At 48.0% G+C, this 24418-nt stretch overlaps 1 protein-coding gene across 1 annotated transcript in view; it reads left to right on the top strand.

Annotated features, from left to right (window-relative positions):
- Positions 1 to 732: 732 nt before the first annotated feature.
- The window catches only part of LOC139746374 (uncharacterized), a 124599-nt gene continuing 100913 nt past the window's right edge, over positions 733 to 24418 (top strand). The window contains exon 1 of the mRNA XM_071657573.1: positions 733 to 2507. Within this exon, the coding sequence (XP_071513674.1) occupies positions 1825 to 2507 (683 nt within the window). The 5' untranslated portion in view covers positions 733 to 1824. The remainder of the gene's footprint in view (positions 2508 to 24418) is intronic.

Below are 24418 nucleotides of genomic sequence, written 5' to 3'. Positions count from 1 at the left end.
ACTTTCTATATCAGTTGGATGCGAATGTAGTGAATTATTCATTTATTTTTATTCATGTATCAAGTTCTTAAATTGGATCCAGTGCAATGGTTTAGAACTGGTATGCCCCCACAATTGTATTTCGTAATGGCGCAAGACATCGCAGTAGTACTACAATGGTTATTTGATACTCTCACTCTTTTTTTCATGTTTCCGACGCTTTGGTGGCGTAATTCCGCCACCGACAACTGTAAATTTCCCCGGGAGCGTCACTCACAGTCCACGCCGGGCATCATGAGGGGGGGGGGGGGGGAGTGGCCCGTGGGGCTGAGCACTCTCCTGCCACCTCAATTAGTAATTGTTTACGTTCATGAAGTAGCGACGTAACTGACTTGCGTTCATAACTTCCCGACGCGGCCCAGCGCTCGCGGCCCGCGTGAAACCCACCGAGTGAGCAATATAGTTCCCCTTCCTCCTCCCCCCCTTATATTGGGGTGGGGGGGGAGGGGGAGATAATGGAGACGAATCAGGAATAAAGCAGACAGTGGGTTTAGGGGGAAATTTATGAAGCGACGTCATGATTAATCCTAAAGGTGAGCGAAGACCAGAGACAAAAGACGAACGATCGAGCAAAACGTACGCGAGGCTCAGGTTCGAGTTCCCTTCCACCCCCCGTTATGTTTAAACGTATCAGTTTCTGCAGTAATGTTGGTCTCTTTCCTTAATGCTTCGACCCCCAGCGACAGCCAGGTGATGGTGGTTGGGTCGTTCGTGAGCGCGGGGAAGCGATGGTGGTTTGAGGGTGTAGTGCATCATACATCGTGAGATATAGAGGAGCGATGAATGGGGTTGGATGGTTCGTCGTGGGCGAGCGGTGCTGAGCGAAGGTGAGGGGGAAAATGTGGTGGTGGTGGTGGTGTTGGCGTGTTGCAGGTCATGGCTGGCAGGGGGGGAGGCTGCCGCGGCAGCACCACTCAGTAAGCCTCCAGCCGTCTACCTGGTGGGAGTACGGAGCTTCGCTTCCCTGTGTGTCGAGCCCGCCCGACCGCCCGCCCGCCCAGCGCCAGGCACAGCCAGCCAGCCAGCCCGCCCACTACCTCACCACCCACCTACTCCCTCCACCCCCGCTGCCCCACTCACTCCCCTCTTCTCCCACCAAACCTCCACCACCTGTGTTGGGACTTGCCTGCCCAGCAAACCTAAAGTGTTAAGGACCGTGACTTCGAAACCCACCTGTGCCCACGTGAGCTGTGGCTCACCCTAGTAACCACACATGACCACGACCCAGCCTTCCCCCTGCTGTTACCGGCTGGGTATAGAGTTACCGCGCTTGGAGACCCCAGTTCACGGTTGTTAGAGAGAGAATGACCTGGTTGGCGATTCGTTGGGCGTGACTCTCCCGTGGACGTGACCTGCCGGGGTCACTAACTGCTGGGGAAGTGTTGACGGGAATTGAGTGTTCGTTAAAGTGTTGACGGTGGGGTCGAACCTGTGGCCTGGTGCCGGCGAAGGCGTGGCCCTGCAAACTCACCTGCCCCCGCGTGGCCCGTAAGACCTGTGGCCCAGTGCGGCCCCTCTGCGAGCCGTGTGACCCGGTGTGAGGGGTGTGGCCCGGCGTGGCCCTGTAGGTGAGGAGTGAGGTTCGGCGCGGCCCTGTAGGTGTGAGGGGTGCGGCCCGGTGTGGCTCTGTAGGCGTGAGGGGTGCGGCCCGGTGTGGCCCTGTAGGTGTGAGCGTTGCGGCCCGGCGTGGCCCCAATAGAGAGAGAGGTGGGCGGCGGGAAGGGCGGTAACCATGGCGGGTGCAGCAGCCCTGTGGCTCGCGTGTGGGCGTGGGCGTTGGGGAGGATGAGGCGGAGGGACTTCCAAGAGGTGGCGCTCTCTCTCACGGCGCCCGGCACCCTGCTACGGGAGGACCCGCCCGGACCATCGCCCCCTGCGGCCGCCGCCTTCACCATCAGGAGACAGTCTTCCTTGGAGCAGCAGCGGAGCCCACCGCTCCATCGTCAGCGGCTCGCCCACCGGACCGGGAGTCACCAGACCCTCTCCCGGTCCTCCACGGCCTCCACGCTGCGGGAGTCGGACACCGACACGGCCGACTACGAGTCCACGCCAGTGAACGACCTGCTGGCCTCAACGCGACCCAAGCACTGCACGCCAACCTCCTCTTCTGTGGCCAGGACCGCGGGCCAGCCCGGGGCCCCAGCCAGCTCCTCAGACCTCACACCTACCGACTCTTCGTCCACGAAAAGCAGCTTGTCTCTGGTGAAAAGCGACAGCTCTGTGTTGGGTCGGATCCTGTCGTCGTCAGGGATCCGGAAGACGAGTTCCGGGGCCCGCCAGAAGTCGCCCCGCGGGGCACGCGCCTGCCCCACGCCCGTCCAGCACCCCGTCCGCGGCGTGACCCAGCCGCAGCCCATGGAGGACGTGGGCGTGTGCGAGCGGGTGAATGGCTGGATTGCGGACCTAAGGGCCGCCATCCAGCACGATACCCAGGCTCGACACGAAGACGCCCTAGACGCCTACAACAGGTAAGCCGGCACAGCCAGTAGTGATAGATAGTGATGGGTAAAGGTAGACTGAATAGAACGTGTAATTAAAGGCTGGAACTAGAGATAAATACACTGAAAGACACGTGGTATGAGAGGGAGAAGTTGTCAGTGTTAAACAGGCATTGATTGTTCTTCAGAGTATTCACAGTGGTTAGCTGGATACTGTTCCTAGGGGCCTTTTTTTTTACGAGCTGGGATAGGCTCGATGACGTTGTGATGCCAAACTGCCACTAGGAGAAGAGGGATCTCTGGTGGCAGGAAGGGATGGTGGCGAGTAAAGCGTAATAGCTTCTTCTCGAACTGCCGGATTAAGTCCAGGTGATGGAGAGAGTCTGGAGGACCAGTGTGTTGAGCGACCCTTGATAGGTGATGTAAGAGGGACCCAAGATGAATTTGTGTTCTTGAGTTCGTGGAGCAGGAAGCCCGGGTATCTTGACTCTACGGAAAATGTATAGACGATAGCTGGGGGATTCGGTGACGGTGCTGAGGTGTTCCTTCCACCTTAGTTCATTGTCGTCGTGAATAACATTGGGAAGTTGGATGGATCGGATAACTTGGAGGGGGCTAGGGTTTACAGAGACAGTATAGAGTGGGACAGGGTTAGAATCGAGACTATGTACAGTCTGCAAAAAAAATATCTTCACCCTTTAGATCCAATTAATTATGATAAGTATCACTCCAGTAGTTTTGGTATGATTGATGCTTCTTAATAACTGTTGAATTTCTTACACATCATAAAATCATCCTTCATGCCATTTTCTGTGACGTAAATGTCTAAAGTGATATGAAATAAAGCTGCTTATTTATTGAAATAGGACAGTCAAGTGCAGTTCACAACTTTCATATGATTCTCGTTTGAAGTAATCTTAGCGATACATACATAATATGTAAAAGAACTTTGGAAAGCTAAAGGGATGAATGAGTTCAATTTACCAGTTAGTATGTGGTCATGGAAAACAAAGAGAGGGTTGACTAATTTTGTTAGAAAATTTGATAAATTTGCTTAGGGAAACATTTGAACAGGTAAAGAAAGAATATGCTAGACGTCAGGGCGTTATCAATTTGATCATTGAGGGAATTATCAAACCGGTGCTTGCTAAATTTTCTCTAAACCCAGGACTTTAGAGTATGATAAACCATAAATATTAAAAATAAAAATGCGAATTTTGAATTCGAAGCTTGTATCACTGAATCAGGCTTGATGTCGTACATGGGTTCTGCGGCCGTTCGTTTCGTCAGGGAGCAGTTAGTAGAGAACAGAACACAGAAATGATAATGAAACAGCATTGACGTCAACATAATGGACTGCAGACGATGGTAATGTAGAAGTTTCTGGTAATTCCATTAGGGGAAGTTCCCTCACTCTCTTCATCTGTGTCTCATAGCTTTCCCATCATGCAGCCTCATTGTGAAATAGAGAGAGAAGCTGTACCCATACATGATGAGACACCAAGAGAATACATCTACATCGTTCGTCTTGCGTTTTCAGCAAAATGGAAGAAAGCACGGCAAGTGTTGAGGTATTTTTTTGTGCATAACGAAGGTCTTGATTTGGTTGTAGGTGACGTGGTTGGCGATGATTCAAACTTAGGAGGTTGTTAAAGGTCGTCCGGAGAGTGAGGTAGTCTGGAGAGCAGTTGTTAACGCTGACACCAGTGTTAGAGTCGTTAGCGGACTTCCATCGAGCAGGCGATACATCCATCAGGGCATCGCTCATGAGGTCGAGGAAACACGGAGAGACCCAACTCAGTACCTTGTGGGACGCCGCAGGTGAGCGACTGGAAAGTGGAGATGGCCTCCTTCGGCAAGGGCACAGCCTCACGACCCTCACTGAGGAAGCCTGGAAGCCAGGGATTGAGGACGTCCGCATCCCCTGTGTAGATGGCTTTATTAATGATGGTGGTGAGGTTGACGAGGTTGAAAGCTCTTGTGAAATCAAGACGAACAGTGCTTTGTAGCCGCCTGGAGACCTCAAATACCTATAGTGACTCCGGGGAATTATTAGGGCCGGAGGGTAGGCTTTGAGGCAGGTGGTGGCAGCAAGACGGAAGAGCCTCTGGCAGATGGTGGTTAAGTCTCTGTAAATACGCTGAGCTGTTTCAGTATTGGAGAGGTGACTGACGCAAAGTAGTGAGTCTTGTGTTTCCAGTATGTCACTCCGTGCCACTGGCTGATTCCAGGTGACGGAGATCGGTAAAGCGACGGGATTTCTTCGGGGCACGTACTTCGCGAATGACTTCCCATGCGGAGGGCCTTTGTGAAAGAGAGTTAGTGTCGTTGTGGAGGGCCCTGGGTCTGGCCGCTGCGTTAGTCTCGCACCGCAGGGTGTGGAGCAGGGCAGCGTCGGCTAGGTGGAGTCATAGATTTCTCGGGGAAGAAGTGATTTTCCAACTGATGGTACGAGTATAATTCATCCCTTTAATCTCCACGTCATCAACACTTGGCTACTCTGTCCAGGGGGACGGAACACCACTTGGCTCCTCGGGTCAGGGAGGAACGGAACAATTCACTTTATACAGTAACGATTTGGTGAGTCGGGTGACCGGCCTGTATGTTTGACATTCAGCACCCTATGTTTGGTCGTCTTTGTGTCCGGGTGTCGTAAGACCAAGACATGTACTGCGACCCATCGATGAGTGGTATCGGTTTGTGGGTGTCGATATCGGCCAACCACATCGGTTAAAGTAAAGGTGGCGAGTCAACGTTCCTGATCGTGTGTGGGAAAGTCTGCAGTACGTGATTAATGTACCTGTTCCTTTATGGCCGTGGTATCGATTTCGTTGAAATACCTACACAACCATTTTAGGAGTTCCTAAAATGGTTTACCGGTATATATCTGTGGGGGGAATGAGATGCAAAAATTAGAATCACATTCATCTACATGGAAAATGAGTACTGGGGCAGTCTTGACTCTCTACAGCTTATGTTGTCCCAAGACTAGACTCCACTTCTCAGGCTTTGTTCACTGCTTTTAAAGAAGGATAAAGAACTCTTAGAAGAGGGCCAGAGGATGGCAACAAAGGCGATGCCAGAATCTATAAGAACCGTCTTACAGTAAGAGGTCAGAAATCGTGAGCATTTGTCCGTCATGAACGTAAGGAGAGTAAGGGGAAGACTTTGCGACTTGGTCGCAGCATTCAAGTTTCTTATGATGCAAAGTTTGGGGAACCAGAAGCCACAGCAAATAACTAAACGAGAATCTTTTTTAGAAAATAACCTTTTTGAAAGGGTCCTCCAGGACCCCTTCTGCGGGAGCTCCCGCAGAAGAGAAAGGAAGGACCTTTCTGAAGCGAGAACCCTTTTTTTTTTTGACGAGACTGTAGTAGTCTGCGTCATGAGCTCACGATGGCATACCTTCCCCGAAGTCGACTTTTCACTCAGCGCCATTAGCAGGCGGAGGTACAGTTCGTCATTTACACCTGCAGGAGCAGGTGACTTGAGCCTTTGAACCTCGCTTGGCTTCGTCCCCTTTCCACTATAGAAAGTCCTAATACTACGATTGAATTTCCGAACTGGGGAAAATAAAGTTAATGTAATATTTTGTACATTATAACGAACAGAGCAGTGAAAAAAAAAAAGATTGAGCGTATGAACACTGTCTCAAGAAGGAAGCAAATATATCCATTAGTCGCACACTGATGGCCACAACCATTGTGGATGAAGAATACAAGGATTGTAGTGTAGTCGATCAGTGTAATGGACTACGCGACGTTATCACGGTAAACAGGCTTTTCCCTCGCGAATCATGTTGATGGAGTCAGCTGATGGCGTCTTCCCGCTCCTTCCAATCCCACAAATGTAGCGCAAGGGGGAGGCTTATTTACATTCGTGGATTTACGGAGGATTAGCTCCCGTCCTAATGGTATTGGAATCGATTATTTAGCCTCTCGTTTATAGGGGAAGCCTTCCACTGGGGAAACACACACTTAAGAGCGTCGTTGATTTAACTCGTTAATATTAAATATCTGCGACTCTGATTTCGACTGGGTAATTGGACAGGGAAGCGAAAGGCGAAGAAGAAATTCAGCGACGAGCGGCGACGTCCCCCACCAACTAAACTGGTTAGGGAAGGCGGGCGTGAAATTCACTTGGCATGAAGAGAGAGAGAGAGAGAGAGAGAGAGAGAGAGAGAGAGAGAGAGAGAGAGAGAGAGAGAGAGAGAGAGAGAGAGAGAGACTGGCTGCCCCTGCCCAAGATGGCTCGCTCCTCTTTCTCCCCCGAGCTTTCAACGGCGCCATAGGCCCAGCAAACTTCATTTTCCGCTAGATGATAACATTTCTCCCCCCCTCCCCGTCTGATTTGGCGCCATTGCCTCGCGCGAGAGAGAGTCGCCTCGAATCCGGATTAACGGAGTGTTTCATGAACTCAGAGTGCTGAGAAAAACATGACCACAACACACTTGCCCCGGATATGAGACTAGGTCTCATGAGAGCTTTGTAAGACCAAGGGTTCAGGAGGGAGAGGCCCTTTGAAAATAAACCCGGTGAGGGCGGGCGGGCGAGCCGGGGGGAATTGAAGCTCGCGATATGGCTCGTGTGGTGGAGACGCTGGATGGTTGCCTGACGGTCATTTTCCCCGGGTGTTATTCGGGCGCGCGCTAAGTGGCAGGCGGCGCCGTGCATTGTGATGAGGAGGGGAGGGACCACACCAGCTGGTTCATACCGGCTGATGAATTCCCGGAATACACCGGGTTAACACCACACTGTGGTAACGCGATACTCGTGTGCACTCGTCCGTGATGAATACTCACACGCACACACACACACACACACACACACACATGGGCTGCCATGGTATAGTGGTCAGTGTTAAATGACAGTGAGTCAGTACGGGTTCGTCGGGTAGCGTCGAACCGGTGGTATGGGCTCGAATCTTGGGCGTGGCAGTTGGCCCACATCCAACCCCAGGTGTTCACCCTCCAGCAGGGCTGGTTGATAAATGGCTTAGACGGGTATTTAAAGACACTACAGATTGTATACAAGGTTAAGGACGGGTTAACACGAGTGTAAAACTGTCTCTCTCTCTCGCCGTAACACACAGTAATCATACATTTATGGTCACTTAAGTAGCGCCACTTTGTTGCGGTGCAATTGTCTTACCAAATAGAGTTGCTGCATATATATATATATATATATATATATATATATATATATATATATATATATATATATATATATATATATATATTTATATATATATAATCCTTAGATTTCAGTTGGAAATTTGACAGTCTAGCGGGAGTTGTTGGCAAGCAGCTTTATATCCCTGACTATTGTCTGTTCCAGTAATGTTCCGAGACGGTAATTCAGACTTGTAGTCAACGTCTTTTGAAAGGTCTCCTATTGTGTCTCATTGTCGGTAATGTTTCTTGGGTTGTTCTCTTATTGTTGATATGATGACGGTTTTATTGTACTGTATGATTTCCAGACTGTTTTAACGCTCAACGTTGGCGTTTATGCCTTTTGAAGTGAATGTTATTTTGATTTTTTGTTGTGTGAAACGGCACGGGTAACTGAAGCCCAAATCAAGGCCATCCCATAATGTATGTATATATATATATATATATATATAAATATATATATATATATATATATATATATATATATATATAGGGGAGAAAGAATACTTCCCACGTATTCCCTGCGTGTCGTAGAAGGCGACTAAAAGGGAAGGGAGCGGGGGGCTGGAAATCCTCCCCTCTCGTTTTTTTTTTTTTTAATTTTCCAAAAGAAGGAACAGAGAGGGGGGCCAGGTGAGGATGTTCCCTCAAAGGCCCAGTCCTCTGTTCTTAACGCTACCTCGCTGTCGCGGGAAATGGCGAATAGTATGAAAAGAAAAAGAATATATATATATATATATATATATATATATATATATATATATATATATATATATATCCTAGTCCGAGCCAAGTACCCATTTTATCGACCAATCCCTAAGGGTGGATGAACAGATAAGTTGACTGTGGACCGACCGCCTCGACCACGGTTTAATACGTTTTCACAATTTTTCATCATTAACTCGATTTTTTTTTATCTTTCTTAATTATGTTAGTGCATTAACCATTATGGAAAGATTTATAATGATCAAGCTTTTCCCTTACGCATGTATGACACTGAAAACCTTCAGGAATTTCGAACTTTGAGGTCAACAACGATACGACCCCAGAGTACGACTTGACGACCCTTGGGTATAATGGCGCTTGGCCTGTTTTTGCGACGACCTGGCTCGTAAGCGTCAGGTTAAAAGCCAGACCATTATGTCTTAGGGTCATGCCAGCGTGCTCAAGACGAGGAGGAGGAGGAGGAGGAGGATAGGTTTGGGCTGTGTTAGTGGTGTCTCCAGTCACGATCGCTTACCCCGCGAGCAGCTGCTGCTGGGAAAGCCTAGCTATTGTCGCCATCTCTTACCCCGAGCAGTTGCTGCTGGGAAAGCCTAGCTATTGTCGCCATTGCTCACCCCCGAGCAGGTGCTGCTGGGAAAGCCTAGCTATTGTCGCCATCTCTTACCCCCGAGCAGGTGCTGCTGGGAAAGCCTAGCTATTGTCGCCATCTCTTACCCCCGAGCAGCTGCTGCTGGGAAAGCCTAGTGAAGCATGCGATGCGCATACACTGGTGGAAGCGATGGTCAGTGTTACCGCAACACAATGGTTCCATATTTTCTGATTCTTTCACTAGGGGGAGTGTGAAGGCTGGGGAGAAGAGAGGAGGGGGAGTGTTTCCCTCCCCATGATTGGCTTACGCCGAATGGGGCAAGGTTGATTGGCGTGACTTTTATTACACACTATCCCCTGTATTTCAGAGCCCTAGTTAACCTCTGTGTCTCTGTAACATTCTGTAATATCTCTACGCAACAAGCACTTGGTCCTGTACTTTCTCCAAACCTTACATCCAGTAGGCTATAGATGTGTGTGTGTGTGTGTGTGTGTGTGTGTGTGTGTGTGTGTGTGTTGATCTGTGGGAACGACTATTTCTGCACCTCCCTGGCCACTATCGTTAAGGAGACAGACTTGAGTGCTTTATTCCTTTCGTCTGACATAAACAGGTGCTCGAGAATTCGTGCAAGTTCGGCACCTCCCTGGCTTCACATTACCGTCAGTAGATTCTGTACGTGTTTCAGTCCATTCCTCCTACCCCAGGAACAGACGCCCGTCAGAGCATAATTTGCGTCAGGTAACGTTGAGTTTAATGTCACTTTTTTTTTTTTTTTTACACTTTCCTTCTGCTTCGAAAGCCTCTCCACTTTTGGCTTTATTTTTTACTCTAGTCTTCGGGTTAATTGACTTACCGGATTGAAGAAGTTAGTGTGGAAGAGAGAGGGAGAGTTTTAGTGTATCTCTTCTCGGAAATGTAAGGATAAAAATTTTATCCCCGCGCTGTAACGGTTCCTGCCAGTCAGTCAGTTATCAAATTAATTTCATTTTTTATCCCAAGACATCAGAAGAAAAATATGTAGGCCCAGTCCTCTGTTCTTAACGCTACCTCGCTAACGCGGGAAATGGCGAATAGTTTGAAAAAAAGAAAGAATATATATATATATATATATATATATATATATATATATATATATATATATATATATATATATATATTATTATTATTATTATGCAATCCTACCTAAGGACCCCTTTTGTGGGGCTCCTGCTGCTTTCGAGTCTGCGCTCCATTAAGGAGCAGAGGAACCCCGTTGAAGCGCGAAGGTCCATGACGAGACAGCACTCCTTTTTTTCCCCCCATTTACGACGATACAGTCCTGCCGAAGGTGACCTTTCACTCGTGGTGTAATCCCCTGAAGGTCGGTGGAGCCTTGTTCAGTCAGCGGTCGTATACAATGGTAAAGGAATTATCGAGACATTTACGAACATTTGGAAGGAAACAGATGCGTAGCAGAGTTTCAGGGATTCATATTGACATTTCTTGGGTTCGTTAGTCTCTCTAATTCATCAGAAGAATGGTAAATTAGTCGTATGTACTGAGAGCTAATTAGGGCATGCTAATTACTGAACGTAAACATGGAGAACAGGTTAATGAATGCAACTCAGAACGCAGGAACAGTGTGCAGAAGAACAAATAATGAACACGGGATGTCAGGAGCTTAGTGCTTAAAACACATTGAGGGGAAATATAACAGGTTATTATTCTGGGTCATTTGCATATCCATTTGTCAATTGTTTACTCGATTTTTATTAATTGTTTTTATTCACTTACAGTCGAAAACGTCATTTGCATTTTGTTAAAGTTTACCATGTACAGTTGATGGATTTTTTTTTAATGGAGTTGTTTTCATGACCTTTTGTCCAATGGGTAAGTATGTGTTGGTCCAACTGCCCATTACGTAAGGTGATTATACTCATAATACGACGGTACGGCCCTTGAGCACGACGGTAAGGCCTTTGAGCTCGACGGTACGGACCTTAGATACGACGGTACGGGCCCTTGAGCACGACGGTGCGACGGCCCTAGGGTAAGATGGCCTAGCTTTTGATCTAGCTCTTAAGGGCTAAGTCAAAGGCCATGGCATCCCAACTAAGGGTTGTGCCATCGTGCTCAAGTGGCCGCAAAGTGTGTATTGAAGACGTCGTAGCGTCATGTTCAAGGGGCCGTACCGTCGTGTTCAAGCGACCGTACCGTCGTGTTTAAGGCATTGTACCGTCGTGTTTAAGGCATTGTACCGTCGTGTTCTTGAGTCAAGACAACATCTCAATTTGTGATGTCTATTTTGTCTCTTTGGTGTTGGTCGCTGGGGCATCTGCTTGATTCAGGGCGTCGTGCCCAAGGGTCGTACCGTCGTACTCAGATGTCGCCCATCACCGTCTTCAAGGGTCGTACCGTCGTACTCATGTATCTCTTACGACTATGTTTAAGGGTCGTAACGTCTTGCTAAACATGTCAAGGCTTATCTTTTGTGACCGCTGGAACCCCGGGATTGAAACCAAAGATTGGAGCAGCTATCTGTGAATGCCTGGAACATTCCCTTATCTCTTATCTTCCGGGACTCGAACCCTGGATACGTCCATGGCAGGGAGACGCTTGCTCATGACTGCAGTTAAACACGAGACAGATATCACTCCCTGGCCCTAGGGAAGATCCTTCTCAGGGCAGACCATGGGGAGTATCCCTCAGGGCAGACCATGGGTAGTATCCCTCAGGGGAGCCGTGGGGAGCAGTCTTTCAGGTAACTCTTGTCTCCCAGCTCCCCGGATTCACCCTGCCTATATATCACGCGCCTCGCCCTCACCACTCCTTTGTTGGTGGGAGTTTATGAACGGATGGTGTGTGTGTGTGTGTGTGTGTTTTCGTCTGGGAATGTGAGGAGCTCCCCATCATCAGGGGCCGTAGGACCTGCCCATGATCTGTGGGTCGTCTGAGCCCTAAGGGCTCCTACGGAGGCCCCGAAGGATAACCCTGAGGCATCGTCGTCACCCCTGGCAGGGCATGACGGAGGAGGACCTGAGAGGCAGTGTTGGAGGGAGGGAATGTTGGGAAGAGATAGTGATGGAGAGAGAGAGGGACGGAGTGGTGGTGGAGGAAGACGTTGATTGCGTGTCACACACACACACACACACACACACACACACACACACACACACACACACACACACACATCACCGCTTTCCAAGATCATCAGATGTAAACTTTTCCCGTTTATCTTTCTTTGTTTTCAGTCCATTTTTATTTCCCTTTTCTCCCTTCCATGTGATTTATTGTGTCTGGCGCCTTGAGTGTGTGTGTGTGTGTGTGTGTGTGTGTGTGTGTGTGTGTGTGTGTGTGTGTGTGTGTGTGTGTATCTGTGTGTGTCCCCTTCCACCTTGATGATGGAGGTGGTCATTTCCTGTGTGGTGTGGTGTGGGCCCCACACCACACACAGTGGCGTGTTCATCACTTGGTGCAGGGTTCCCTCGGCTCCTCAATACGCTGCCTATCCAAGGTGGGGGGGTCCATCCATCCTGGTCTCTCTCTCTCTCTCTCTCTCTCTCTCTCTCTCTCTCTCTCTCTCTCTCTCTCTCTCTCTCTCATCTTCATTTTGCGGAAAACATATCACAAGTCTGCGCACTCCTTAACCCAAATTTTAATAACCAAGTCCTTAAACTCGCCAGGACGCTATCTCCCTCACGGAACTAGACATCCACTGACTGTAACAAACCCACATTTCAAGAACGGATTTACGAATTTACGAACGCACGTTTTCATAACAGAAACTAACTATATTTCGTTGAAAAGCAAAAGAAAAAAATTAAGAATCTATCACTTATTAATCACATGTCACCAGAGACCAAAACATATTTTGCACATGAAACCCCATGTCATTAATCCAACAAAAAAATTATGTGCCCATATATTTACATAGACAACAACAACAACAACAACAGGGTTAGGGATCCACCAACATAATGTGTAAGTTTGGAAAGTTGTATTTGTAAATTGTTTTTGTTCCTCTTGGTGGGTTAGTGAATAGTGCTCAGTGTGTGTGTGTGTGTGTGTGTGTGTGTGTGTGTGTGTGTGTGTGTTGCTGTTGTTTCTTGGAAAGTACTTGCCGGTTTGTCTTTGTTTTTGTTTATCAAGGAGTGTATCTGAGTTATTGTTTGTTTTCGTCGTCGTACTTGTTACGTGGAGTGTACTGGGTCTGTATCTGATTCTTTGTTTTGGTCGTCTCGCCGGGACTGATATCTCCCTGTGTTTGTTTCTTTCTTTGTCATACTTGTGTTCGGTGTAGTTGTTGCCTAGTTTTGCTTGTGTCGTTGTTATTTTAGTTGTTTTCCTGGTGTGTGTGCGTGTTTTTGTGTGAGTAGAGCTTGTTTGTTTTGGTTTTGGTCCTGACCCCCCCCCCTTGCGTTGCACCTGTCGTTAAAAACCTGCTACTGTCTTTGTTTTGATGTAGTTGTTTGTCTTTGGCTCGTTTTGTGATCCTGATGTGAGCTGACTGGTCTCTTAACGACCTGTTTCTTCTTCTTCTCTTCATCTTCATCCTACCATTTCTACTGTTTTCTCTGCCTACTCATAAGTACTCTCTCTCTCTCTCTCTCTCTCTCTCTCTCTCTCTCTCTCTCTCTCTCTCTCTCTCTCTCTCTCTCTCTCTCTCTCCTACATCTTTACCTTTCCCCTTTCTCCATCTGAAACAACAACTCCCCCTCTCTTTCCCATTTTTCCCCCCTACACCCCTCACGCCCTTCCTCTTCTGCTATTTATTAACAGCCCAGGACTCGCCTCCTCCCCTCCCCCCCACACCTCCTCCCAGGACAGACCGCGTCCTACCTACCCCACCCTCCCAGGACAGGCCATTTCCCGCGGCCCCGTTGTGTACATGGTCATCACACGCACGACGGTACGACCCTTTGAGCAGTCGTGCTTATATAGGAGGTCGTGCCGTCGTGCTCAAGGGTGGTCGGACTGTGACGTACAGGAGAATAAGGGATTAATTTGCGCAGTTTATAGGACATGAAGGAAATATAGGGAGTTGTGTCATATATATATATATATATATATATATATATATATATATATATATATATATATACACGAACAAAGTGCATAGGAACGTGCACCTTCATAGAACATGCAAACCTCCAACATCCGGGATCGAACCCGGGACCCCTGTGCTAACAGGCGGGAGCGCTACCGCTAGGCTATGATCGCCCCTCATAGCCTAGCGATCACAGCCTAGCGGTAGCGCTCCCCGCCTCTTAGCACAGGGGTCCCGGGTTCGATCCTGGCTGTTGAAGGTTTGTATGATATATATATGTATGTATGTATATATATATATATATATATATATATATATATATATATATATATATATATATATGTGTGTGTGTGTGTGTGCTGTAATGTGAGTTACAAAATTCAGGATAATATCTGAAAGCTTCCAGCCATCTCAGAAAAACCCATTTCCTCCTTACGAATTATATTAAAAAAGAAAAGAAGAAGTCTTGGCTGCCTTATAATTTCCTTTATATTCAAACTTTTCAAAGTGTTGTCGGGGGCCGGGTTGGGGGGGAAGAAGTTAGAAGTTCAGTATTGGAGGAAACTATGCTAGCATGAGGCAAGGACTTTGGGGTGTTGGGGGAGTGGGTTACTGCTACTTTTGATGAAGAGAAAAAAAAGGTATCTATGTACGTACGTAAATCTCTATATACTATAGCGCTATAGGATATATGGCTAGCGACCTTAACCAGCTAACTGGTTGTGAGGATCGACCATGTTGGCATTCTCGGTTTAGGAAAGTTATTTAGAGTCTTGTTTGTCTAAATTATTCTGTGTCTTGGCAACACAAATGTTTTGACGCTGTCGACCAGTCAACGCCGATATCGTAATACTGTCGACCAATCAACGCCGATATCGTAATGCTGTCGACCAGTCAACGCCGATATCGTAATACTGTCGACCAGTCAACGCCGATATCGTAATACTGTCGACCAGTCAACGCCGATATCGTAATACTGTCGACCAGTCAACGCCGATATCGTAATGCTGTCGACCAGTCAACGCCGATATCGTAATGGTGTCGACCAGTTAACGCCGATATCGTAATGCTGGATAAGGCAGTTTTGACCCTTAAAGGTCTCGTCTAAGACTTGGGACTTCTTAACTTAAGGATCATTCCATCGACCTTAATTAAGGGCCGTGCCTTCCTATCTCGTTGGCCCTTTTCCCGTGCTCAAGGGTCGTACCCTCGTGCTCAAAGGTCGTACCTTCGTGCTCAGGGGGTCGTACCGTCGTGCTCAGGGGTCGTACCGTCGTGTTCAAGGGTCGTACCGTCGTGCTCAGGGGTCGTACCGTCGTGCTCAAGGGTCGTACCGTCGTGTTCAAGGGTCGTACCGTTGTGCTCAAGGGTCGCACCGTCGTGCTCAAGGGTCGTACCGTCGTGCTCAAGGGTCGTACCGTCGTGTTGAAGGGCCGAACCATCGAGCTCAAGGGGTATGTAAGATATGCATTTAAACTATATAGTTGTTCTAGGGAAAACTACTGCTATTGCCTTGCGTGCTGCGCGATTATGACAATGCGCAGGAGCGTAAGAGGAGTGGGTGGAAATATAGAATAATTGCTCTTATGCCACTCAGGTCTTAAGATGTTGAGGTAACAACTTCTCTGAAGTTCCTAGGCTGAAATTGCAATATATATATATATATATATATATATATATATATATATTTTCCCCCTCCTGTGTGTATGAAGCAGGTTGATTGTTTTTGTGGTTTGCGTAATCGTGGTAGACGTACGACCGTTGCTCCGTCCGTCCGTCCGTCCGTCTTTGGGAAGGTTTTACAATTCAACCTTGAATTATGAAAATATAGGACCAGAGCGTCATTGAACTTTATATACACACGCTCGTTGGATGGCATCTGAAGTACTGAATGACCCATGACCCATAACTCTAGTCTTATTTCAAGGCAATTTATGACTAGGCTTAAGCTAGTTTCCCCCCACCTCACTTTCTGTGTTTTGTTGTGGGCGACATCAATGTAAACAACATTTTTGTAGCTTGTTACCACTTCTTAAAAAGGTTTTCAACTCGTTTCAGACCTAGTCACTGTGTTTCAACTAACACAAGTGTTCTGTGCAACACTCGGCTCACAGATGGCATAGAAATATGGTTAGATTTTTTGGGTTTTATGCTACTCAGTTTTCTATAGAGGCTGCGAAGTAGAGTCGAATGTCATGGTGCAGGGCTGAAATTTACTTCAAGTTATGAGCCAACTTTAGTGGGTCAATCATTCATCAATGTGGCTTAACTTTAGCAAAATCGAAACTAGACTTTATGGGTCGAACTCTATTCAATTCCTTAAATGGTAGGATACAAATGAATAAAGTATTGGATACCATTCTTTAATGCTTGGAAATAAATGAATAAAGCCTTATATGCTATTGAGTTCCTTAAATGCTTGGAAACAGATGAATAAAGTCTGAGATGCTATTCAATTCCTTAAATGCTGGGAAACAAATGTATAAAGTTTCAGTTGCCATTCAATTCCTTAAATGCTTGGAAACAAATGAATAAAGTTTCAGGCGTACCTAATCCAGAGTTATGGCGTCGGAACCCAAGTTTATATTTAAGATTCAAGTTGTCTCTTGCGTCAGCAGCAGGCGGCAGGCGAGGACAACAAATGGCGTAACCGATTCACGAGTCTTTCCCCCTCGTAATTCATGCGACAGAAAAACACCATATTTGAACGGTCAGAGTCTGGCCAAGGTCGTCATTCCCGCCCCGTGTCGCAGTACTTGGAAACATCCAATCCCGACGATATCCAGTGTACTTCATTCTCTTTTATTTACATACGAATGAGCCTTATGTAAGCTGACCGGCCATTGGCTTAGAGACGTATATAATTCCTGTATGCTCTATGACTCTTATTTCCCCTTTGAAAATTAGTATATGGTGAGATCTAACCTGACTAAACGGATTTAAAAAGTATATTATAAATCTCAATTTTTTTGTATAACCAGACTTTTATGTAAGTCGTTATAAAAGATAAGAGATAAAGGGGCTAAAGATACGATTTGGCAACGTCGCTCGAGATGGTATTTGCCTTCCAGATTTAGCCAATAAAAGTCCATTTGTCACTGGGGCAGTGGACGGCGTGGCAGATACACACACCTGTGATATATTGGACCAAATTACGGCACAGTACCGGACGCCGTTAGCTAAACGTCCGGCAGTTTCTGCCCGACGCGTCTGTTGGACTTTTATAAGATAATGGATGCTATTCTTCTCCCTTGAGAAGGAGGGTACGATCCCCGAACACGACGGTACGATCCTCTGAACACGACAGTATCAACCCATGCACACGACGGTACGAACCCTTGAACACGACGGTACAAAACTCGCATAAGCCATCTACGTATATTCGTGGGTCGTACTAACCTGTTTTTAAGGTCGTGTCGACGTGCACGAGGGTCGTATCGTCGTGCTCAAGGGTCGTACCGACGTGTGTTCAGACGGTCGAACTGTCGAACCCGAAGGGTCATCCAATCATCGTAAGTGAAAGAGTTAACCAGTCGAAAGTCTCGTTACGTTTGTCATTTAATTGACCTTATGATGTAAACACAATTGAAAACCTTTTAGCTTTGAACGTTTAAACGGTTTGTACATCGTTTAATTCAAATGGTTTTGATCTATATAGTAGTGTCTGTCTTTAGTCATTTGCCAGGAGGTAGGTATATATGATGTCAACACAATAGAAAGCCTTTCAACTTTGGACGTTTAAAACTGTTTGTACAGCGTTTGATTTAAATGGTGTTGATCTATATAGTTAGTATCCATCTTTAGTTATTTGCCGGGAGGAAATTAAGTAACAAATATATCGTCCTTGTGTCATATAACCTTAAAAAGATATGTAGCTTGATACTACGATTGACAGTGAATATGATTTCCGTGAGAAAGTAGCTAAGTTACTGCTTCAGATCCCGTTTTCTCCGGCAGTAAACGGATGACGGAGTGGCGGGTAAACTGAACGTGCGGCGCTGGTCACAGTGCCCTTGTGCGTGCTTGCCTTGCGTTTATGAATAAATTATTTGATAGTTTACCAAGATGGGTGGGAGCCAAGCGCCTTATATTTACCAGTCAACTAGAGGTGTTGAGAGACGGCAAACACTGCTTTCCACAGTGATGCCAGGCGCCTCCCCACCCCCTCCTTATGGTGTACCACTTGAGCACGACGCTACGACCCTTGAGCACGACGGTACGACCCTTAAACAGGACGATACGACCCTTGAACAGGACGGTATGACCCTTGAGCACGACGGTACGACCCTTGAACAGGACGGTACGACGCTTGAGCACGACGGTACGACCCTTGAACAGGACGGTATGACCCTTGAGCACGACGGTACGACCCTTGAGCACGACGGTACGACCCTTGAACAGGACGGTATGACCCTTGAGCACGACGGTACGACCCTTGAACAGGACGGTATGACCCTTGAGCACGACGGTACGACCCTGAAGTATATTACGACCATCCTTCTTTTGTTTGGATATCGTGGCCTGGCCCTTAAGGACCAAGGTAGTGGCGACGTCAGCGTATTCAAGGGTCGTACCGTCGTGCTCAGGGTCATACCATCGTGTTCAAGGGTCGTACCGTCGTGCTCAGGGTCATACCATCGTGTTCAAGGGTCGCACCGTCGTGCTCAAGGGTCATGTTGTCTGATGATGACCACCATTTCTCTGGCCCTCAGGTCAGTGAAGCACAACAGACGTAAGCCTCGTGCACTCCCCTCAAGATGCTTGCTCCCGGCGCTACACGACCATTGTGCTGGGTGACGGTAACTAATTACTGCACCGGCCTAATTACCAGGGGCCAGAATATTATATAACTCATTAGCAGCGGAAAATCGTATGGCTTCTATTAGACGTAATCTTAATTAGATGGTTAATGCTTATTTGATTTCGATTCGCTGTTTAACCGCTCAGTTTTTTGATTGGTTTAAATCTTGAATTTCTTTTGTTTATATTTTCAATTCGTCTTTCAGGGGAAATGAATTAGATATGGTTTTAAGAATTAAGGATTTTGATTTGCATGATTTCTCGTCTTTCTCATCTGTTTATCCTTTTATGTCTTTATCTTCCTTCTCTGTCTTTCTCCATTTATCATTCTCTCTCTCTCTCTCTCTCTCTCTCTCTCTCTCTCTCTCTCTCTCTCTCTCTCTCTCTCTCTCTCTCTCTCTCTCTCTCTCTCACACACACACACACTGGTGGCTCCAGGCCTGTGGTGGTGGTGGGGTCTGTGTCCCCACCACCTGCCACCTCCCCCCCCTACCCCCCACTTTCCGTAATTAACCCAACTTGTCGTCCAGTGAGGTTGGGCGGTGGTGGGTGGGGTTGGGCCGGCCATGGATGGGGTTTGGGCGGCAGTGGGGCGGGGCTGGGCGGCAATGGATGGGGGTTAGGTGGCCGTAGGAGGGGGTTAGTATTCTGTGAGTCAGGTTGAAAGGAGTGTGTGTGTGTTGGGGGGAGGGGATGGGGGGGCTGGGATAGGTTGTAGTGGGCGGGGTTAGGGGGTTTGGGTGGGAGAGACTGGACCACCCCCCCCTCCCTGCAGGCCATTATCAACAGTAAGTGAGACACCGCGATGTATTTTATACATCCGGCTGGTGTATGGACCAGTGGGTGGGGGAGGTTACTCAAGGGAGCGGGGAGCGGAGCTGGGGAGCTTTGACCCTGGGAGGCTGTGGCCAGGTGGGTGATTAGATACGCCGGAAAATCAGCTTTTGTCTGATAAGCTGAAGTTAAAGGTGTTTGAGTAAGCTATCGTAGGGGGAAGGGGGGGGGGGAATAAAGCTTATTTAATCATCACTAATGCTGTATAAGCTTTTGATAAACGAATCCTTATCAGATAAGCTGTAAAGGAGCCTTCGGTAAGTATGCAAATTCTGGATGGGATATTGCCAAAAAAAAAAAGGGAAAAACTTGTTAAATAACTTTTTTTTTTTTTCTTGTCCTTCGGAGTATGCTGTAGTGACGTAGGTTATCGTTCAGGTCAGCTGTTGTGGCATAAGACATCGTTCACGTCAGCTGTTATGAAGACGGCGAGGGAGACGAAGACATCTGACCCGCGAAGAATCCCGATGAAGGCCAGATGTTGACATTATTGAGAAAATTTCCCAAAACTTGGGATAACGTGACGTGGAAGGGGGGGGTGGGGGGTGGAACCATCCGTAGAGGCAGTGACGTGGACGGAGGGAGGGGAGGGAACCATCCGTAGAGGCAGTGACGTGGACGGAGGGAACCATCCGTAGAGGCAGTGACGTGGACGGAGGGACCATCCGTAGAGACAGTGGGTGGAGGGAGGGTAGAGACCATACGTAGAGACAGTGGGTGGAGGGAGGGTAGAGACCATACGTAGAGACAGTGGGTGGAGGGAGGGGAGGGACCATACGTAGATGTAGTGGCAGCAGTGTTGTGAGCCAAGCCGCGCTGCGATGGAGAGAGAGAGGTCTCGACGTAGACCACTGCCAAAGTTTGATCAAGAGTTATGGAGGGGTTGTAGGGAGGAAGTCCCCGGCCAAGATCTGATTGGTCTACAACACCACCAGAGCTATGAAAGAGGGATTGTAGATAGTCTTCAGCCAAGGTTTGGTCGGTCTACAACACAAAAAGTTATGAAGCAGGGGTTGTAGATAGTCTTCAGCTAAGGTTTGGTTGGTCTACAACACAAAAAGTTATGAAGCAGGGGTTGTAGATAGTCTTCAGCTAAGGTTTGGTTGGTCTACAACACAAAAATTTATGAAGCAGGGGTTGTAGATAGTCTTCAGCTAAGGTTTGGTTGGTCTACAACACAAAAAGTTATGAAGCAGGGGTTGTAGATAGTCTTCAGCTAAGGTTTAGTTGGTCTACAACACAAAAAGTTATGAAGCAGGGGTTGTAGATAGTCTTCAGCTAAGGTTTAGTTGGTCTACAACGCTAAAGTTATGTTGGAGGGGTTGTGGACAGTCTCCAGCCGAGGCTTGGTTTGTCTACAACACACCAGAGATATGGGGAGGTTGTAGACCGTCCCTAGTGTAGGTTTAGTTGGTCTACAACACACCAGGGGTACAGAGGGGTTGTGTGGTCAGCCTATACAACACAGTTGTAAATCCCCCAGGGTAAGGGTGGCGTGGCGTTTTGACCCGACCCTTGAATTTAGGTCAGGTCCATAGCTAGGTCGTCGCAAAGGATCGTACCGTCGTGTCGCACCGTCGTATTGTACCGTCACTCTCAAGTGTCGTACCGTCGTACTCAAGCGTTGTACCGTCGTGTTGTACCGTCGTACTCAAGCGTCGTACCGTCGTGTCGTACCGTCGTACTCAAGCGTCGTACCGTCGTGTTGTGCCGTCGTACTCAAGTATCGTTCTGTCGTGTTGTACCGTGTTGTGCCGTCGTGTCGTACCGACTTAATCGAGGGGTTCAACGTGGGTCGTAAACTATCCAGAACACGACACAATGAGGACTGTCTCTCTGTGTTATTTGATAATGTGAAAAGATATCTTCCCAGATATATATATATATATATATATATATATATATATATATATATATATATATATATATATATATATATAAGTGTTACGGTATTATGTTGGGCCGAACGTATTGCGCTGTTTTCCTCCCTCGGTGAAAGTATATCTTTTTAAAACTATATTATATTACTCATTTTTTATATATGTATATATAAATCCGTTGTTATATAGGGCATTGCCTCACGTGATGTTTTGGGGTCAGGACACGAAAGTAGGTGCAGCCCGGGCCGCCGTAGTAGCAGTAGCCCGGGCCACGGTGACAGTAGCCCGGCCTGCCGTCGCTAGCCTGGGCCACAATGACAGTACCCCGGGCCACGGTGACAGTAGCCCCGGGCCACAGTGACAGTAGCCCGGGGACACAGTGACAGCAGCCCCGGGCCACAGTGACAGCAGCCCCGGGCCACAGTGACAGCAGCCCGGGGACACAGTGACAGTAGCCCCGGGCCACAGTGACAGCAGCCCCGGGCCACAGTGACAGTAGCCCCGGGCCACAGTGACAGTAGCCCGGGGACACAGTGACAGCAGCCCCGGGCCACAGTGACAGCAGCCCCGGGCCACAGTGACAGCAGCCCGGGGACACAGTGACAGTAGCCCCGGGCCACAGTGACAGCAGCCCCGGGCCACGGTGACAGTAGCCCCGGGCCACAGTGACAGTAGCCCGGGGACACAGTGACAGCAGCCCCGGGCCACAGTGACAGCAGCCCCGGGCCACAGTGACAGCAGCCCGGGGACACAGTGACAGTAGCCCCGGGCCACAGTGACAGCAGCCCCGGGCCACAGTGACAGTAGCCCGGGGACACAGTGACAGTAGCCCCGGGCCACAGTGACAGTAGCCCGGGGACACAGTGACAGTAGTCCTTCGGGCCACAGTGACAGCAGCCCCGGCCACAGTAGTAGCAGAATAGCCAGCCCTTGGCCACCGTGACGGTAGCCCGGGCCACGGAAGTAGCAGAGAGAGAGAGAGAGAGAGAGAGAGAGAGAGAGAGAGAGAGAGTAGTCCTTGGTCTGTCGTCAACAATAAATAATTAAGACAGGTATGCCATGGCGTCCTGAGTGTTGCCGTCACCAGGTCACTCATTTCATGCGATCCCCCCCCTCCCTTCCCCCTCCCCTCCCCCTCCCCCTCCCCCGGGCCAGCCTCAGGTCAACGACTCAAAGTGGTATTGTGTGGCTCATATTGTGGCATTTTGGTTATGGCTGTGATATTGTGGGCGCGGCGTTACGGTATTGTGTGGCTCATATTGTGGCATTTTGGTTTGGCATTGTGGCTCATGTGGTGGTATTGTGGCTCATGTGGTATGGTGGTTCATGTGGTGGTATTGTGGTTCATGTGGTGGTATTGTGGCTCATGTAGTGGTATTGTGGTTCATGTGGTGGTATTGTGGCTCATGTGGTGGTATTGTGGTTCATGTGGTATTGTGGTTCATGTGGTGGTATTGTGGTTCATGTGGTGGTTATGTGGTTCATGTGGTATTGTGGTTCATGTGGTGGTATTGTGGTTCATGTGGTGGTATTGTGGTTCATGTGGTGGTATTGTGGCTCATGTGGTGGTATTGTGGTTCATGTGGTGGTATTGTGGCTCATGTGGTGGTATTGTGGTTCATGTGGTGGTATTGTGGTTCATGTGGTGGTATTGTGGCTCATGTGGTGGTATTGTGGTTCATGTGGTGGTATTGTGGCTCATGTGGTGGTATTGTGGCTCATGTGGTGGTATTGTGGCTCATGTGGTGGTATTGTGGCTCATGTGGTGGTATTGTGGCTCATGTGGTGGTATTGTGGCTCATGTGGTGGTATTGTGGTTCATGTGGTATTGTGGTTCATGTGGTATTGTGGTTCATGTGGTGGTATTGTGGCTCATGTGGTGGTATTGTGGCTCATGTGGTGGTATTGTGGCTCATGTGGTGGTATTGTGGTTCATGTGGTATTGTGGTTCATGTGGTGGTATTGTGGCTCATGTGGTGGTATTGTGGTTCATGTGGTGGTATTGTGGCTCATGTGGTGGTATTGTGGCTCATGTGGTGGTATTGTGGCTCATGTGGTGGTATTGTGGCTCATGTGGTGGTATTGTGGCTCATGTGGTGGTATTGTGGCTCATGTGGTGGTATTGTGGTTCATGTGGTGGTATTGTGGCTCATGTGGTGGTATTGTGGCTCATGTGGTGGTATTGTGGTTCATGTGGTATTGTGGTTCATGTGGTGGTATTGTGGCTCATGTGGTGGTATTGTGGCTCATGTGGTGGTATTGTGGCTCGTGTGGTGGTATTGTGGCTCATGTCTTGTGGGTGGTATTGTGGTTCATGTTGTGGTTTTATGGTATTGTGGTTCATGTGGTATTGTGGTTCATGTGGTGATATTGTGGCTCATGTGGTGGTATTGTGGCTCATGTGGTGGTATTGTGGTTCATGTGGTATTGTGGTTCATGTGGTGGTATTGTGGCTCATGTGGTGGTATTGTGGCTCATGTGGTGGTATTGTGGCTCATGTGGTATTGTGGTTCATGTGGTGGTATTGTGGCTCATGTGGTGGTATTGTGGCTCATGTGGTGGTATTGTGGTTCATGTGGTATTGTGGTTCATGTGGTATTGTGGTTCATGTGGTATTGTGGTTCATGTGGTGGTATTGTGGCTCATGTGGTGGTATTGTGGTTCATGTGGTGGTATTGTGGTTCATGTGGTATTGTGGTTCATGTGGTGGTATTGTGGCTCATGTGGTGGTATTGTGGCTCATGTGGTGGTATTGTGGTTCATGTGGTATTGTGGTTCATGTGGTATTGTGGTTCATGTGGTGGTATTGTGGTTCATGTGGTATTGTGGTTCATGTGGTATTGTGGTTCATGTGGTGGTATTGTGGCTCATGTGGTGGTATTGTGGTTCATGTGGTATTGTGGTTCATGTGGTATT

This window comes from Panulirus ornatus, chromosome 64 (assembly GCF_036320965.1).
Source record: "Panulirus ornatus isolate Po-2019 chromosome 64, ASM3632096v1, whole genome shotgun sequence".
Taxonomy (NCBI): domain Eukaryota; kingdom Metazoa; phylum Arthropoda; class Malacostraca; order Decapoda; family Palinuridae; genus Panulirus; species Panulirus ornatus.
Note: the sequence above shows the minus strand (reverse complement) of the source record. Positions and strands in the feature narration are given on the sequence as shown.